Source organism: Balaenoptera ricei, chromosome 9, assembly GCF_028023285.1.
Source record: "Balaenoptera ricei isolate mBalRic1 chromosome 9, mBalRic1.hap2, whole genome shotgun sequence".
Classification (NCBI taxonomy): Eukaryota; Metazoa; Chordata; class Mammalia; order Artiodactyla; family Balaenopteridae; genus Balaenoptera; species Balaenoptera ricei.
This window is the reverse complement of record NC_082647.1, coordinates 28,899,758-28,919,618: the sequence shown is the minus strand read 5'-3', so window position 1 is coordinate 28,919,618 and position 19,861 is coordinate 28,899,758. Positions and strand designations below refer to the sequence as shown.

Genomic DNA, 19,861 nt, shown 5'->3' with positions numbered 1-19,861 from the left:
CAGCACTGGTAGTGAATTATGCAAAGTTATGTCACAATCAAAGTACCATTTCCTTTGAACTGACTGCTGAATAATTACAAATGAGTGACAACATTGTTGTTGAAATGGACTGCTCTCTTAGTCTCTTTTACAGGTACTCGGTGAATGAAACTTGCGGATCAGGGCATCTAAAACCACAACCTCCCTGTTCTAGGAGCTGCCATGCCTCAGTGAAGACCTTCATGAGACCACAGCAGTATTCTATCTGTTAGCAAACATCAGTACTGGAAAGCAAGATGAAAATGCACACTAACAGTACAGTGGCAGATATCTGCCTTTATTGCAGCTTATTTCTTTGTTTAAATGAAGAATATTATATTGACTTAAGAAAAACTTTTATAGTAGGGGCCAAATCCATTACAGTCTGATTCTGTTTATGGACTGCTGCAAAGGCAAGTGACGTAAACTACACACAACGGTAAACCGGATATCATCTTGCTTGCTAAAATTAACCTTAAAAGGATTTTAAGACTCTTACTCTAATAGTGACAGTTTTCAAGTATAGAAAAAAGCCAGTTAAGGCTTCTGTCAGCAGTCGAAGAAATAAAATGATCAACTATATTAGCTGCGTAGAAGAAAAAGAAATAAAAAAAGAGAGTCTGCTTTGCAGACATACCATCAAAGTGTAACTTTTTCCTTCACAGTACATCTACAAAGCCAGCATGATTTGCAAGGGTAGTTACTTACATCAAACAACTTCTCTATATACATTTCCTCATTGACCTTTTCTCGAAGAATATCCTGGTTTTGCCGAACAAACATAATATAGGTGTCTGCCAGATCCATTCCTGGTTTCTGTTGTGAGGAAAAAGCACAGGGAATAAAACAATATCAGGCCTTGATTGTGAGAATGTTATTTAATCACCATCCTAGAGAATCATTCCTTCTGTCATTTCAAAAGTTACAGTAGAAAAATATGCTTAAGATCAAATCAACAATGGACACCTTCAAATTCCATAATTAAAGTAAATAAAAGTTTATTATTGAGGTCTATAACTTGAGGTCGTAGTTACTCATCATTATTAAGATGATTAGAAATATGTGGTTGTAAGCTAGTAGATACTCTTTTTTTTTTTTAAATGGCTACCTTGCTAGGTCAATATGCCAAGCAGTATAAATGAATACATTTTTCAAAAAAATTCCCACATGCAATAATCATTTCCTAATTGTAAGTTCAATTTCCTTTTCATCATTTCTGGCTGGTTTATCCATATATATATTTTAAAATGTTAGCTTTCCTTGGTTTGCCTTCCTCAACTACTACGGGTGGTCAAGGAATAAAAAATAAATTTTCTTATTAGGAAGATATTGAATAAAAAACATTTAATGCATCACAAAGTGAAATGCAAATCAAAATTTTGTGGGTTATCCATTGCTTCTACTCATCCATATTTATCAGTACTACCTCAAGGATTTATATTATTTTAGAAATGCAATAAGAATATTGATGAACTAGTCTCCTATGAAGAGCCAAAGGTGTGGATTAGATAACTTTCCAAAGTTACTCAACATTTGGTGTCTTCTAATATTAGACAAGATAAGGCAGTTAATAGAATTCCTCCTTGCTACAGAGTCTACAGAATCAGCACCAGGGAGGGACAAAAACCTGAATGGCTCCTAAAGAGTTTTCTTTCTAAATTTATCTTTAGTTCTCCTTTTAGTTTCACATAGCTGGAGTAGATGATCTGTATACTCTATACCTGGGGTTGATTCATAGTCTGTACTGAGTAATTCATTTAATTAGAATAGGACAACAATAACGATGAAATGGTAGAACTGATGCCCGAATAAGTCAATGCCAGTCATGCATAATTTCGTATCTATAGGATGCACTTATAAACACCATCAATGGATTCTTTGTAAAAGTAAATAATGTAAGGAAACCAGGTGAAAGAGGATATGAATCATTTAACTATTACTACTGCAGGAAAGACAAGATATACATCTGAGAGATGCTAGGACAGTAGTAGTGCCTTTTCCTTAAATGAAGGACAAAGTTCTTATCACTTCTTTTTTCGGGAGGGGATTATATTTTATGTATTGATACAATGATAAAACTGCCCATCTCTTAACAAGTGCACAGTATAGACATTGGGCATATCTCATTAATAAAAATTAATTTGATTTTTTGGTAACAAAGTCATTTCTGGGCAATGAAAATCACAGAAAGTTCTTATATATTTATCTCTTATATTTAGCCTAAAGGGAAATTTATACCACATGGACTGAAGGATCCTTTCAAACATAACCTTGATATAACAAAATTCGTGACTAGCTATAATCCGAAACAACTATTTATATAAATGTCTTCACTGATCTTTCCTTCCAAAGCATCCATACACAATGTAGGAAATATATTCCAAACTTAATGGAGACAACTTACCAAATTCATGCCGTCACTATTTTTCTACATAATTCTCATAAGCAATGATTGAAAGTTTAAATAATTACAAGGATACTCAAGAGAAGCCTAGGTTATTTTCTTTTTTGGGGGCGAGGGGTGTTATACGTAAGTTTTTCCAGTGAAAAGGCAGGGTAATTTGTACAAGATTACTAACTACTATTAACAGTTGAAGACAACTAGCCCATGAGATAAGGATTTCTCTCCGTGCCTCTCAAATTTGTCAAGACACTGAAAGTGAGAACATTCAGAAAGGATACTGCCGCAGAATGAAAATGACAGGAGAACGACTTTCTATACATGATAACAAGTCAGCTCCACATCTGAGTTTCAGTCAGGTGCCTAGAAACAAAATGCTGTGACATATATAATACCAAGGCAGCTGGGCACCGCCCAGAGGAACTGAGAGTTAAGAATCAACACATGAGAGGCTTGCCTCCTCCACCATTTTTCCCCACAGCTACCCCATTTTTATTTCTGCCTTTCAAAAGAAGAGTATGCTTAGAAGTTTAAACTAATCAATCACTTGACCCATCAGACTCACTGGAAACTGAGTTACAGCCAGGAGAAATGGAGAATGATGGCTTTAAACACTTGCCACAGACCCGAAGGTAATTTTTTTTCCGTTTCCTTGATCACTTTTAAGATAACATTAGACATCATGAAACACTGTCCAGGAAGAATTTATCTTTTGCCATCTAAAACTAACAAATACTTTACAGTTTAAGCCTAAAAGAAAACTCAGTGCTATTCCCTTTGGCAGACCCAAAGGATATAATACTGAAATCTGTAAGCTGAGACAGTTCTATGGCTCTCTAAGAAAATCACAACCCTGGTTGAGGGTGTGAAGTAAAGCTCAATTAAAAGTTTATTTCAACAAATTAAGTGTTGTCTTTTTTTGTTTTTTTCTTTTTGAAATTACATTTTCTCCCCTTTGGCAAATTAAGATCCACTTGCCTAGAAAACAAAACCTACAATTCTTACATTCCTCATTAGCATTATTTCTTCCTTTATCTTTGAGCTGTTTACATATTCTTGAAACTGTGACATACGGGAATTTCACACCTAGTGAATATATTTTCATGTAGCTTGTGGCATGAGACTATAATCATTAAAAGAATATACACAAGTAAGAATAACTGCAACAGCTGGTGACATTTACCAATTAGAACTATAGTTCTTTAAAACACTTTATCCTTCCTTTGGTGTATGAAGGGTAATTATCTCTGATAAATTGCTGAAAAAGATGTAATTTTCCTTTTAAACAGTTTCTACTTACAGTACAAATGTGTTTGGATAGAAGACATTATCGCTGGTTCAGTGCTCCTTTGTGCAAAGACTGTTTTATGGCAGTAAAATCTACATATTTTGGAAGTCACTGCATCTCATTCCATTATTACATGTTATCTTATTAGGAAATAAAATTTAGTTAAAAAAGCAAAAAACTGAACACACTCAGTTAAGTTTTTGTTTGCTGGTGTGTAAATGAAAAGCATGCATGTGACTGCATCTCCAGGTAGAATATTGCTACACATTCTGGTGCAAGTGGGTGTCTCCAACCTTATCAGAGGAGCAGCCTGTTAAACTTCAACAACTGTATAGATCTGGGTGAATTTTTATCAAGGATATTTTGTTCTGGAGAGCTACATTTAGAAATCTTTTCTATATTTGTAATTACAGTTTTCTTAATGAACGAGAAAATAACAATTAAAAACCACATAGCGAGCACATTATATATTGAATACCACTAAGAGAGAGTAAATGTTGTTCTTCATTCTCCCATTTTTTTTTTTTTTTTTAATTATTGTTTTGAGACATGGTCCCAGGTCTTTTTTTTTTTTTTTTTTTTAAGAAATTCACGTTCTTTTATTTATTTATTTATGGCTGTGCTGGGTCTTCGTTTCTGTGCGAGGGCTTTCTCTAGTCTTGGCAAGTGGGGACCACTCCTCATCGCGGTGCGCGGGCCTCTCACCATCGCGGCCTCTCTTGTTGCAGAGCACAGGCTCCAGACGCGCAGGCTCAGTAATTGTGGCTCACGGGCCCAGTTGCTCCGTGGCATGTGGGATCTTCCCAGACCAGGGCTCGAACCCGTGTCCCCTGCATTGGCAGGCAGATTCTCAACCACTGCGCCACCAGGGAAGCCCCATTCTCCCATTTAAAACTTTGAGATCATGCAGACGTAGAGAATGGGATTGAGGACATGGGGTGGGGGGAAGGGGAAGCTGGGACGAAGTGAGAGAGTGGCATGGACATATATACACTACCAAATGTAAAACAGGTAGCTAGTGGGAAGCAGCCACATAGCATAGGGAGATCAGCTCGATGCTTTGTGACCACCTAGAGGGGTGGGATAGGGAGGGTGGGAGGGAGACACGAGAGGGAGGGGATATGGGGATATATGTATACGTATAGCTGATTCACTTTGTTATACAGCAGAAACTAACACACCATTGTGAAGCAGTTATACTCCAATAAAGATGTTAAAAAAAAAAACAACTTTGAGATCCTCAGTTCACCAAAGCACTAACTTCTCCATCTTGTTTCTTAGGGTAGTAATCTCTATATCAAAATAAGGCTTCCTGGATTACTTCTAATTCGATTCAGAAAAGAACAGAATTTGGCTAACGAAGTTATAGTAAAAGGATACAAATATCTAAAAACATTCCCCCATGAGCATAAAGAAATCAATAAATATGGATGAGAATGGAGTATGGTAAGGTGAGTTCCTCTGACTTTGGCTGCATAATAGAATACACCAGCGAGGGAATGAGTTTAAGTAAGGATGCAGACTCCAGCAAATTTTTTTCGAGCGCTAATCACTGGTTAACCCAGTGAGATGAAAATGCCGTTTAAAAAAAAAAAGAAAAAAATTCCCTGTTAATTATACGCTGCAAATGCTCTTACTTCCTGCTGCTACACCTAATCCCACAGGTGCAAGTCTTCACTTTCCCCATTCATGGGTGGGTGGGTGCAATGCTGCAGACATTTTTCACAGCTACAGATTTAGATACAGAAGAAGCCGTTTAACCTTCCACAGGAGGTTAACAATACACTATGCAAACACTGTCATGGTGTCTATTTAACAAGGAGACAAATTTTTAAATATACTATTCCAGTCTCAAAGATTAATAGAAGCTACAGTTTAATTGACTTAATTTGAAAGCGCACTTCTCATAACCTAGAAAATCTTGCTTTGAAGAAACAATCAGGAGTGGAACTGTGATATCATTATTTATGACAATCTGCATGCTTCGTAAATGAAATACCTGCACCTGGTCATTATTACCATTTGAAAAAAATGGATCTTGTAAGATTTAAAACACTAGTATGTCTCTTCAATCTGAAATTGTGATAGGAACAGTACTAATTTCAACTCTGGCGTTTCAGATTCAGGAACAGTCTATGATTGATCATCAGGGAACACAGGACAAAATTCTACAAACACACAACTTTCCAGGTACTGTTACCAACAACATATTTTTTCTTTTATTGTTTAATATATTCCTTATTATTTTGGCATTTATGCAGCAATTTCTATATTTTTTATCTGAGTGAAAATGTTCTTAAAATTAAGCTCAAAAGCATTTGGAGCAGTTTAAGTAAGACATAAGTTCTCAAGTATTTAAGATAGAAGAAGGTTTTGAGTACAGCTATGATGATTATGTTGTAAAAAATATATACCTTATATACCTATTTATTTACTAAATTTCCTACAAAGTAGAATATTTATATTGTATCCACATAGAAAAGCAAAAGTTAATGAACAGAACTAAAGACTTCAAATTAGATTTATTCTAACTTAAGTATTATATAAGTCCAGGAAGAGGACTAATTCATAAAAAGGGGAAAGGGGGGAAGAAATTTAAACAATGAAAAAGTCACAAGAATATAAAAATTTCAAGATTTTCTAATAATGGTTTATCTAACAATGGTTTATCATTGTTTTAAAACAGTGAACAAAAAAAAATTCTCATTGTTCTTTAGAAAAACTCCCAACTATTATTGCAAGGCAGTGGCCACAGTCACCTTTCCCTTTGTTAAATGTAGCACTATTCAAAATTCCATTAATTTACACTGTTATGCATTTTGACTCCAAATTAGGATGCAGAAAATTCTGAATGAAAGATAATGGCATCCACATCCATTTGAAAAATATCTTTCAGACTTGGAGCACGTAACATATGTGTTTTAAGTATGTAATTTCGCTCAGTCCCACATTCTAAGGGAGAAGGTTCTATGACTCCAGAGTTCTTACCCTGGATACTTCTGTCTGCTCCCTGTAAGCACAGTCAGTAAAAAGCATATTCCTACCACAATGCTATCAGAATATCTTATATCAGAATCTGCTATAATTAATGCTCCTATAATTTATGTAGTCATTTTGTTTTCATTCTTAAAATTCACACAAATGCTTCATACTATTCCTTCTAAATAGTGACATAATGTGTTCATCGATTTAAGCATCAGTATGTTCAAACATTTTTGTTGTATCACTGGGGAAAACCTTCCAAAGAGGAGGTTATTTTAAATATTAAAAGGGACACTGAATAATAGTTTAAAATAATAGCCTGAAATACTCAAGGAAAAGAGGCAGGTTGATTTTCAACTGAGATTTATGGGCCTGATTTTCATCTTACTACGGCTTTCCCATTTGAGACCATGAGCATATAGTATCTCTCTTGCTATTTCTGATCTATAAAAATCACTAACGTCTCAGAGTTTTGAGGAATAGCTGCTGATACAGGAGCATCAGACAAGGAAAGTGCTAACATGAATGTCACACACTAGCTTTATACTGTTATTTTCAGGACTAATAATTATGATGATGATGAAGGTATTAAATCTCCCAGTTTACAATACTGTTCAGTAACCTTTCCCTCATCTATCTACAGTTGCTACAATGTTAACTATAGAAACTACACTGAGGACTTGAAGAAGTGAAATTAAAATGCTGTGGGTATGATTTCATTTAGCTTTTAAAATTTAGATTGACTGGGATTGAGTTACTCAGTCCCAATTTGGAACCTTTCAGATTTTGGCTTAAAGGAGACCTGAGGATGTTAGAAGGTCAGGGTCCAGAGGCAGTTCATGGATTTACCTTCTATGAGAAGACCCAGACAGACAAAAACCCAAAGAAATAAAGATGAGAGAAGCAAAGTACTCTTCTAGGAAGCACAAAAGGCAACCTCCCCTGCTCCTGTAATGGTGAGACTCTCAATCTGGTCCTGGTGTGAATATGTCCCAGTGGGCAGGCACTCCGTTCCCCACATTCTGCCTGGCTCTCATTCTGACGTAAAGCACTGAGTATTCAGGTGGCCTCATCTAAGTAATAAACAATATCAAAACAAAGGAAGGAGGGAAAACACCACTGTTACTGAACTGACTGGCTGTACTTTTAAAAGTCACCATTGACATACGCAAGGTGCTTGATATTCTAAAATAAAAGGAAAATAAATGAAAAGCAATCTAATATTTTTTACACTGTGGAAAACAAATGGTTTTTCTTTTGGAAAATGGTCACGTTCTGAAGCAGGGGGTGGAAACTGCAGAGCAATGATGGGGGCAGGGAGCAATTCCAGGGAGAAGCAATAACAATCCCATTCATATTAATAGTGCTTTACATTTACAAAGCACTTTCATGTTAATATGCTCATGGAATCCTCATAAGAACCTAGTGAAGGAGACAGCACAGTGATTACACCATTATCCTCATTGCATAGGTGGGAAAAGGGAAGCCCATGGGTCAGATTGCCAGTAGGGGGCAAAGGTGGGACTTGAACTGAGATCCTGGACTGTACACCAAGCCTGCACAGTATAGAGCTAAATTCAAGCCACACTGTGGGGAGCTGGAAGGTTAGAAACTTGTGCAAGTGTCATAACAAAGAGAGAACATTTGAGAGAATTAGTAATGAAGGCAAGAGAAAGATAAGCCCTCTCCATTTTCTCAGGGCAGACAACCAGGATCAGACACCAGCACAAAGCAGCCAATCAGTGGGGAGTTTCCGTGTTCTTCGTCACAGTAGCCCTTATTGTGTCCTCCAGGTCTCTTTAGCTGTGTCCCCTCACTGTCTAGCACAGAGATCACATGCAATGTGTGTAATAATGTTAACAGGACAACTTTCAATAGGCATTGTACACATACACACCCACAGCAAAATGCCCTGTAACTTATATGAGCTATAGAACAAAATTTCAGAATCAGGGTTGGAAAGTGCTTTTAAATGTCCTTTTAAATGGTAAATGTCATGTGGTCTTATTTCCTACGTAATGCAGAATCTCCAGTACCACCTCTGGCAAACAGTGGAGTAACTACTACTAGGGCATATCACCCTTGTAAAGAATTTTAATTTCTTTTGTTTTTTTCTTAATACCCTGATTTCAGTTGTCTCCCACTAGTTTTTAGTCACTGATCCTAGTTCTATCCTCTTGACTGATACAGACTGAGGCTTCTTTAAATGGGAACTCCATGTATTAAACAGGACTCTCTTGTCTCTTAGGGTTTTCCTCTCTCAAGGATAATATTCCAATTTCCCTTTTTTTCTTTATAAGCCATTATTTCCAGATCCCCTTAACTATGCTGGCTGCTCTCTTCAAAAGGAGGTAAAGTAAAAAGTATATGTCGTTTTTAAAAGACTACAGATGGATTTTCCCACAACAACACAGAGGTGAACAAGATAGTATAGAGCAGAATGATTATTTTTTAGAATCTGGACACTAGATTTATTATAATCAGTAATAATGTATGATGACAACTAACATTTATTGATCACTAATTTCATTCCAGGAATCCCGAAAAGTGCTTAACATATTTACAACAAGCCTAGAAGTGGTATAATTCTATTTCCATTTGATAAAGTAATTGATGTCCACACGGGTATATGCCTATGTCCAAACTCATCTAATTATGGACATTAAATATGTGCAGTTTTAAATATACCAATTTTACCTCAATAAAGCTATAAAAAAAAAAAAAGAAAAAAGAAAAAGAAACTGATGCCCAAGGTCATACAGATACTGAGTAAAAGTGATGGAGCAAGGGTTCAAACCCAAGCAGTCTGGCTCCTGAGTTTGGGTTTGTAACTTCTCTGTTGTGCTACCTCGTGTTTGTTTTTGTTTGTTTGTTTGTTTTTTTAAGCAGCTACTTTACATTATGGTCTCACTTAATTTTTCATACAACTTTTTAACATACATTGCTACATCTACATCCTCTGTACCTTATACGGAGGCAATATTTTTGGGGGGTGGTTAGTTTTAATATTCTACTTTAAATCTACTGAATTTTTGGTTTGGGCCTAGTGCTCACGTCTGTAAAGCTAAAGTGAATGTTTTCATGCTGGTCCTACATCTACTATAGCCCTTCTCCCTTCCCCTCTCTCAGGTCTGAGTTCCCTTCACCTAAGTTACTGTTGAGCAGGGGGAACAGATTCACCCCCTCGAGGTCTTGCTTTTCTTGTATGTCTAAGGGTTTTGCCGCCATGAACATTCCAAGGTTCTATGATGGAGCCTTGAACCGTGCAACTACAACAGCAACTCCTCTGCAGAATAGGGTTGTTTAACCAAGAAAAAAATCTACCAAACCATCCGAAGGTCACAGTTTATCACCTTGATTAGAAAGATATCACAGGGTTGGGGAGAGGGCGGCTGCTAGCTTCTTTGCTAAGAAGCAGGAGATAATGAAATTCACTTCTGTTCAGGAATATACTGATGATTTTTCTCTTATGTATGATATTTTTTCTTTCATAAAGAAGTGTCAAAAAAGTACAGATTACAAAGATACAGAAGACTATGTTCATAATATGTTATATTTAAATGACTTGATTTGAATCATTTTCTGTTATTGACTCTTTTTTTAAACATCTTTATTGGAGCATAATTGCTTTACAATGGTGTGTTAGTTTCTGCTGTATAACAAAGTGAATCAATTATACATATACATATATCCCTATATTCCCTCCCTCTTGCGTATCCCTCCCACCCTCCCTATCCCACCCCTCTAGATGGACACAAAGCACCGAGCTGATCTCCCTGTGCTATGCAGCTGCTTCCCACTAGCTATCTATTTTACATTTGGTAGTGTATATACGTCCATGCCACTCTCTCACTTCGTCCCAGCTTACCCTTCCCCCTCCCCGTGTCCTCAAATCCATTCTCTATGTCTGCGTCTTTATTCCTGTCCTGCCCCTAGGTTCTTCAGAACCATTTTTTTGTTTTTTAGACTCCATACATATGTGTTAGCATACGGTATTTGCTTTTCTCTTTCTGACTTACTTCACTCTGTATGACGGACTCTAGGTCCATCCACCTCACTACAAATAACTCAATTTCATTTCTTTTTATGGCTGAGTCATATTCCATTGTATATATGTGCCACATCTTCTTTATCCATTCATCTGTCGATGGACACTTAGGTTGCTTCCATGTCCTGGCTATTGTAAATAGTGCTGCAATGAACATTGTGGTACATGACTCTTCTTGAATTATGGTTTTCTCAGGGTATATGCCCAGTAGTAGGATTGCTGGGTCGTATGGTAGCTCTATTTTTAGCTTTTTAAGGAACCTCCGTACTGTTCTGCATAGTGGCTGTATCAATTTACATTCCCATCAACAGTGCAAGCGGGTTCCCTTTTCTCCACACCCTCTCCAGCATTTATTGTTTGTAGATTTTTTGATGATAGCCATTCTGACCGGTGTGAGGTGATACCTCATTGTGGTTTTGATTTGCATTTCTCTAATGATTAGTGATGTTGAGCATCCTTTCGTGTGTTTGTTGGCAATCTGTATATCTTCTTTGGAGAAATGTCTGTTTAGGTCTTCAGCCCATTTTTGGATTGGGTTGTTTGTTTTTTTGATATTGAGCTGCATGAGCTGCTTGTATATTTTGGAGATTAATCCTTTGTCGGTTGCTTCATTTGCAAATATTTTCTCCCATTTGTCATTGACTCTTATACATCTTCAGCTGTGCTATAATTATATGGAATATCTGACAATCCAGTATGTACTAGGATCATGAATTCCTCCTTCTCTTTTGTGTTAGGAATGCCACTTGATATCATAGATAATTTTATATTTCTAACACTTCATTTCATAAAATGTATTTTTTATTTTTTGCTTTTTCAAAATTTCAAAAATGAGATTATTTGCTAGATGATATTGTTTGTTTCTCTAAAGAATTTTTTTCTAGCTCTTTACCTTACTATCATCTTCTAAGTGACATTTATGGGTTCTGTTGTTTCTTGGATGGAATAGGACAGAGATCTAGAATTCACAGAATGATAGAATATCACAGTTAGAGGGACTAATGCAGTTTATATAACTTATTCATCCACTTTATAGATAACTAAACTGAGGCCACTGCAGTGAAGTAATGCTCAGGGTCACACAGTTAATCCAAGGGCATAGAGCAGCATAAGAGGAATTAAACCTCAGGTATTAAATCCTAGTCCACTGCCTTTTAATTTTTTTAAATTTTAGAATAATTTAAGATTTACAGAAAAATTGTGAAGATTGTATGGAGAATTCCCATTTACTCCCTACCAAATTTCCCCTATTATTAATATCTTATATTACTATGGTATATTTGTTACAATTAATGAACAAATAATGATACATTATGAACTAAAGTCTATACTTTATTCATATTTCTTTAGTTTTTACCTAATGTCCTTCTTATGTTCCATGATCCTGTCCAGAAGACCTCATTACATTTAATTAGTCATTATGTCTCCTTAACCTCCTCCTGTCAATTTCTAAGACTTTCCTTCTTTTTGATGATCTTGACAATTTGAGTACCGGTCAGATATTCTGTAGACTGTCCCTTTACTGGGATGTGTCTGTTGTTTTTCCCCTGATTAGACTGGAGTTATAGGCTTCTGGAAGGAGACCACAGAATATTTATCAAGAGTAAATATTATCTATATAATTTATCACTGTTGATGTTGACCTCAATAAACTCGCTGAGGTAATATTGTCAGGTTTCTCCCCAATAAATCCATTCTCCTCACCCTCCTTTTCATACTGTGCTCTTTGGAAGGTAGTTGCTATGCACAGCCTTAAGGAGTAGGGAGTTACACTGTCTCCTTGGAAGTAAAGTATCTACATTACTTATTTGGAATTCTTCTGCTTGGGAGATCTATCTTTTCCATTTCTTTTTTTTCTGGCAGTGCCGCATGTAGGATCTTAGTTCCCTGACTAGGGATCGAAACTGCCGCCTGCATTGGAAGCACCGAGTCTTAACCACTGGACCACCAGGGAAGGCCTTCCCCCATTTATTTATTCAGTCAATCATTTACCTATGTCAGTATGGACTAACAGATATATATTTTATACTTTGTGTTATAAGCTAATACTACCTAATTTATTTGGTAGTAAGTTGTTCAACTTACTCTAGCTCAGGCCATTGGGAGCTCTCTCAGGGGTCTCCTGGGTCCCTTTAACATATCTCCTATCATTGTGGGTTTTTCTTTCTAAACACTTCCTTACTTTCTCTCACACATATATAAGATGCTCCAGGCTCATCTTGTGTTTCCTGCCCCAGTCCTAGTGTCAGCCATTTCTTCAAGGAATCTTGGTTCATTTTACTGGAGATGACAGACCACAATCTGGGCACTAGGTGTGCATGTAGCTACTGGGATATCACTGCTTCTAGGCTCTCTCAGCTAACAAACCAAGGAAATATATGTGTATATACTAACCCACGCATATACATATACCTAAAACTATTTCTATATGCAACCAGCTCTATCTATATTAAGCTAGAGACAAGTTCACATTGATGGCTCCAACTCCAATCCATTACCACAGGGATAATTCTAGCCTCTTCCTCTTGTTTGTCTTCAACATCTCACTCCATGAGAAACTTGGCTCCCACCAACCACCATCCTTCACTTAATTGTTCAATTCCATTATACATGTAGAGTGGTTTCTGAATTGTACAACAAGAGTACAATGCTTATGTACAGTTCCTTTTCCTTTATTTTTACAGATGCCACTCATTTCAAAAGTGACTCAGATCAGCACTTTTTTCCTTCATCTTTTTTTAGTGAGGTTATTCCATACATTTGCAATAGAGTTTAGATTATTTTATCACAGTCTCCATCCTAGGATCCCACGATATCCTAATTGATTAAAATTTTTTTTTCATATATTCAGGTTCAATTTTTGTGCTATAAAGTTAGGACTTGAAAAAGCATAATGTTTTATATCTATCATTACAGTATTACATGGAATAGTCTCACTGCTCCAAAACGTTCCCTTGGCTTCACCTATTCAAGTCTCCCTGACCTTGAACTTATGGTAACCATTCATCTGTTCGTAATCTTTATACAGTTTATTTATAGTTTATGTGTCGTTTTCCCTTTTAGAATGTGATATAAATGATATCATACAGTATGTAGCCTTCTCAGACTGGCTTCTTTCACTCAGCAATACGGCTTTAAGATTCATCTATGTCTTCGTGTCGCCCGATAGCTAATTTTTCTTCTTCTTCTTCTTTTTTTTTTTTTTTTTTGCTGACTAGTACTCCAATTGTATGGATATACCACAGCTTGTTTATGCATTCACTGACTGAAAGACATTTTGGTTGCTTCCAATTCTTGAATATGAATAAAGTTGCTATGAACACTTGTGTGCAGGTTTCGGTTGTGGACATATGTTTTCAAATCAGTTGGATAAATACCTAGGAGTGCAATTGGTGGGTTGCTAAAGACTATATTTAGCTTTGTAAGAAACTGCGAAATGGTCTTCTAAAATGGCTGTACCGTTTTGTATTTCCACCGGCAATGAATGAGAGTCCCTACTGCTCCGCATCCTTGTCAACGTTTTGCTACTGTCAGTTTTTCAATTTTAGCCATGCTAATAGGTGTGTACTAGTATCTTATTGTTTTAATTTTCATTTCTCTAATGACAAATGATGTTGAGCATCTTTTCATTTGCCTATTTGATACCTGTATGTCTTCACTGCAGTGTCTGTTCTGATCTTTGGCCCATTTTTTAATTGGGCTGTTTGTTTTCTTATTGTTGAGTATTAAGAGTTCTTCGTACATTTTAGATACAAGTCCTTGATCAAATATATGTCTGTGGCTTGTCTTTTCATTCCCTTAACAGTGCAGAGCAGTCCATTATTAAGTCCAACTTACAGTGCTTTTCTTTCATGGATGTTTTTGGTGTTGTATCTAAAAACTTATCACCAAACTTAAGGGCATAAATATTTTCTCTATGTTTTCTTCTAGAAGTTTTATATTGTAGTTTGCATTTTACAGGTAGGTTTTTGATCAGTTTTGAGTTAATTTCTGTGAAAGGTGAGCCAGTGTTGTTGTTTTTTTTTCTCATCAGTTTCTCCTTAAAAGACTGCTTCAAAGAGGTAACTTGCTGGAGTTTTAGCATAAAAAAACAAACAGACAAAAAAAACTAGTAAAAGCCAACAGCACCTCATAGCTTTTGAAGTTAATGTTTACAGACATCAATAATAGAGGTGTAATGTCTGGATCTAAGGGAGAAACTCTTCCTATAGCAATCTGCCATGGCCAGACCATATCTATGGTTTAGTATGCTCTGCTCTGGGTGGCAACTTGATTTAATAGTGAAATTGGTAAGCTGGAATTCATCTAGAGAGTGATTGGTATGATAAAGAGTCTGGGTACAATTGTTACAGCTGTTTTCATGATATATTTCCCTATCTCTTTTATTCCTAGACACTGAACAGCCTGTGGGCAGGACATATATATTTTCATCATACATGCCCAGAGTCTAGCACTTAGTATGTGCTAAATAAGTATTTAATTAGTGAATTCAGTGAATAAGTTAAGGTTGTTTAATATAGAAAATAAGAATTCCTCAGACAATCTATCCCTTTGAATAGCCACCATATCTCTTGGGAAGAGGATGTATGATAATTATCAACAAATATTTGAAGGGCTATCATGCAGAAAAGGGATTAGAACCAAGACAGAATTCACAGAGGTGCAGAATTTCAACTCATTATACATAAGAGGAGGCTGTCTTATGGTGAGCCTGCAATCACTGAAAAAATTAAAAGAGCTTTACTGAATCTTTGTGAGGGATATCAGGAGAGGGGGCTTCTGCATTGAGAAGGAGAGTGAATGAACCACCTTCTGTGTCTTTCAATGCTGAAGCTCTATGGGCTCTAACAGATCTAGTACACAGTCAAATTAAGAATTTCAAAAGCTCTAAGAACAGAAATAATTATGGTGTCCTATTCAAAATTAAAAACAAAAATTTGTAATTCAAAATTAAAAACAAAAATCTATATTATAAAGTACTTGTTAGGAATTCCAATAAAGTTCATGTGTTCCCATGATTACTTGTCTTTTTCTTTTTTATACAGCAAGTATAAACTATTCCCCCTTAATTCTCCCTTTCTCTCTTTCATGCTGTTCCTTTGCAGGACCATACACATGTGATTATTTCTGCTTATTGCCCAGTACTGACTTTCTGATTCTAGGTACAAGACAAGGAGTATGCCAAGACTTCTTTTGGAATCATCTGTAAAACTAAAAACAAACAAACAAACAAAAAACTACTCTGAAGAAACCCCAGGCAAAGGCAGGAAAGTCCACAGCCTTTTCATTTAAAATGTTCATTTATAATAACTATAGCAGCAATAAATCTGGAGACTGTCTAGTCCATAGTATAAAATGCAGTTATGCATTTCAAAAATAAGAGCCACCTACAACTGATATACAAAGCTTGTCAGCTCTCAAACCACTAACGTTCATAATGATGATCTAGAGATGGTGATGCTATTCAAGTACAGCCTTAATCAAAGATGAGATGACATATTCCATTTAGTTTTAAATTTTAAGTTTTCTCCCATTGTGCTCTAATTCTTTGAAAATTGATACACGTGCCAAAACACATGATTAAACAGAACATCTTAGGCCTTGATCATATATACGTGATAACAGAATTTAAAGCAAAAGCTAATTTGTTAATGACTACCAACTTACAAATGCTGTACTAACTTGTTGATTATATTTATCACATGAATTTTTTTCATTGTAGCTAAGTAAGTTTCATACTTTCCTCTCATGGTATCTTAATTGTTGGACAACTTTACAGGTCATGCATTATTTCCCAATAATTCTGTGAAAAACCAAATGTTTAACTAAGTGAATATTGATTTATTTATAACACTTTTGTATTCAGAAAACTAGTTCTTTGATTCAACTGGTTCATCTTCACTGTTACTTTAACTCCTATAAGAAACCTGTTAGAGCTTTCATGGAAAGGGAAGGAGAGTGAACCTTTTCCTATAAGTAATGTGAGTCATTTTCTCCCCCATCCTACAGCTGCCACTGAGCTGATATGTTCTCATGATGAATTGACCTCCCCAAGTTACAACGGAAAAGGTACACGAAATAACCTTGCCAGGCCTTGTTATGAGGGTTAGTGCTTGCTTAAGAAAAATAAACTACTCCCTGAGGGAATGATACTGGATTAAAGATTTGAAATAAACCCGTGGTGAACCATAATTATTTTTTTTAAAGACTTATTTATAATTTTACAAAGCAGATAAAAAAATACTTACTGGAACATCAACATATTTTGCGGCTGCTTTCACCTTAAGTGGAAAAGAGATAATTATGAGAATTATTTTCTTAACTGTTTGATAAGTACTGTGACAGCAGTCAAAAGACAGCAGAGGAGAACTCATTCAAAATACTCACAGTGAATGACAGAATGGATGAAAAGAAAGTGCCTTCGTCATATCTTGACAGCTTAGACAACACCCCTTCCAACACTGAAACAAACTAGAATACAGTTTATAGTGAGTATTTAGGATAGTACTGGGCATACAAACAAATAACGGGGCAAACAATTCTTGGACCAACTTCTCCCATGGCACAAAAATCTGAAATGTATAAACTGACACAATGACAAAATCTCATTTTGAAGATGAACTCTAAGGTCCTTTTACATTGCTGGAAAAAATACGCACATTTTTTTAAGATAAAAGAACAATGTGTAATAGGAGTCTGGTTACTACGTGTGAGATAACTTAAACCACTAGTAAATAACTTTAAATCCCTGTGACTCTTCCTTAATATAATTTTCAACTCCAATATAGATGTTTATAAGTCCTCATCACAAGAAAAAATGTTGTAACTATATATGGGGATGGACTTATTTTGATGATCATTTTGCAATTTATACAGATATCAAATCATTATGTTGTATACCTGCAACTAACATAATGTTGTATGTCAATGACACCTCAATAAAAAAAATATAGAGATGTTTCGAGGCAACCATGGTCAAGCTTCATCAAATTCCTTTCTATCATATATCACTCGACCATTCCCCAACTTTTTCTATCTACAGAAGAGGTTGAATGACAAAGAACAGATAATGAAAAGGTGTAACATTTGGGGCCCTTGTAACATTGAAATGAAATATGATACATCAGCTAACGAGTATTCACCAAGCAGTTCCAATTGGGACATGTAAGGATCATCCCTGCTTTCAGAAGCTTACAACGTAGTTGGGGAGCTCGAACAGGTACACACACTGCAGAGTACAATGAAAAGAGCACCAGATTGAGAATATAAATCCTGATTCTGTCACTGACTGACTGCTATGTGGTCTCCAGCCAACCAAGTGCACCGGTTCCCCCATCAGTCAATGGTGTGTTTGTGTTGGTGGGACAGGTATGGAATTAAAATTGTCTTAAGAGTTTTACATTTCTAAAATTTTATATTTCTATGAAATGAGAGTTAAGACATATATACTGTAATGTAATTAAAAATGTGGAGAATTTTATTTCATTGAGCAGAAACATTAAGATCTGGCATGAAGATAAATAAGAGATATTAATAAGGATCTACTGCCCTACATCTTTCCTCTTTCCTACATCTTTCCTCTTTAGAAGCAAAATAATATGCACTATTGACAAATTATACCTTCCCAAAGGGAAAATACTGACAAGGTTTTTTAAATACAAAAAGGGAAATTAATGAAGGCTGGTTTTTGTTCACATAGCAGCTTCTTCAACAAAGTGATAATAGTTCTAGGGACACAGCTTATTGGTCTCTGGTGAGCAGAGAACTCACTGAGAGTGCACAGGAGATAATCTTTTCTCTATGGCTGGTCAATTACTGCAAAAAAGTTTATGCAAAAGAAACAAAAACTTCCCTACAGGTTTTTCCATCACATCATTTGCGACATGATGTAAGAACACAGAAACAAATTCATGTGAACTGCTGACTAAAATTTTATTTTTAAAGAATGAGAACTATGTATGGTTGGTTAGTTATCCTAGGGGATACAAACAGCAAAAAACATACAATTACAAATTGCTCACAACTAAAAGTCAATTTAGCACTTTCCTCCTGCCCTTTAAGATTTCTTACCAATCACAGCTGGCTAACTCAACTTGTTGTGGTTGGCAAAGACCCAGAAGACCTATACTCCAGGGCTATGACCAGGGGAAGGGAATTCCAAACTTAATGGCCCTCTGCGGAAAATGCCTCATCTCTTGTAACTCAAATCTTGAAAGCCAGTGTGTGATGGGTGATTTCATTTGCCACGAGGAGAGCGACAATTGCTATGGTTACCAGACAACGTGAACCACTGAAGGCTCTAGCATAGCACCTGGTTCTTGGTGCCTTCAAGTGAGTACTTGTTTACACATGTGAGTGATGCTGAGGGACTAGGCAAAGTAGAAGCAGACCCTGTGGATGGATTTAGAAGATCTTAGCTCGAGTTGAAGCTCTGCCACTCTCTGGCTGTGAGACAACAGTCTGGACATTCAGCTTCTCTAGCTTCAGTGTACTCATCAGTAAAACGGGGAAAGTGTCACTGCCCTGCCCACAATAAGGATGGTGTGAAAATCAGCAGAGATGATTTAGGTGAAGGGACTGTGAAAATGGCAACACACTAAGAGATGTAAAGAATGAATATTATTGGTATGATGAGCTGAATCACTAGCCATTATATGTCTAAAAACCTACACATGTTAAGTCACAAGTTAACGGGGGTAGCCTTGGGATTGTTCAGTGATAAGGGGAAATAATGAATTTGGTTACCAGCGAATGGGTCTAATTCAATGAAGTGATATCTATGGAGGCAGGATAGAGTTGATGCTGTAAGTCAGAAGACCCATGTCGGAATCCCATCTGTTTCAAGGTCATGCGGCTGACAGTAGAGGAGGGAGGCTTTGGACACAGGTGGTCTGGCTCCAAAGCCCGTGTTCTTTGCCATCACACTACAGAGTTGTAAGCATTAAATGATATGACATAACTAATGTGCCTGGCATATAATAAGTGCTCAATAAATGCCATTTTCTTCTTCTTATTGAGCACCTAATATGGGAAATACAAAAAAAAAAATATGAGTCTTAGACCCTTCCCTCCAGGAATGCACAAACTAGTAGGAGAGACAGACATGTACACAGTTGGTCACGAC

At 36.4% G+C, this 19,861-nt stretch overlaps 1 protein-coding gene across 11 annotated transcripts in view; it reads right to left on the bottom strand.

The window, feature by feature from the left end:
* Positions 1-19,861, bottom strand: part of CADPS2 (calcium dependent secretion activator 2) — a 555,896-nt gene that overhangs the window by 24,911 nt on the left and 511,124 nt on the right. For 10 of the 11 annotated variants that reach the window (XM_059933509.1, XM_059933503.1, XM_059933505.1 and 7 more), the window contains 3 exons: positions 17,125-17,208; positions 16,986-17,018; positions 727-834 (listed from right to left, as the gene is read on the bottom strand). In XM_059933509.1, the coding sequence (XP_059789492.1) occupies positions 727-834; positions 16,986-17,018; positions 17,125-17,208 (225 nt within the window). The remainder of the gene's footprint in view (positions 1-726; positions 835-16,985; positions 17,019-17,124; positions 17,209-19,861) is intronic. The other variant, XM_059933501.1, reaches the window with a different exon arrangement.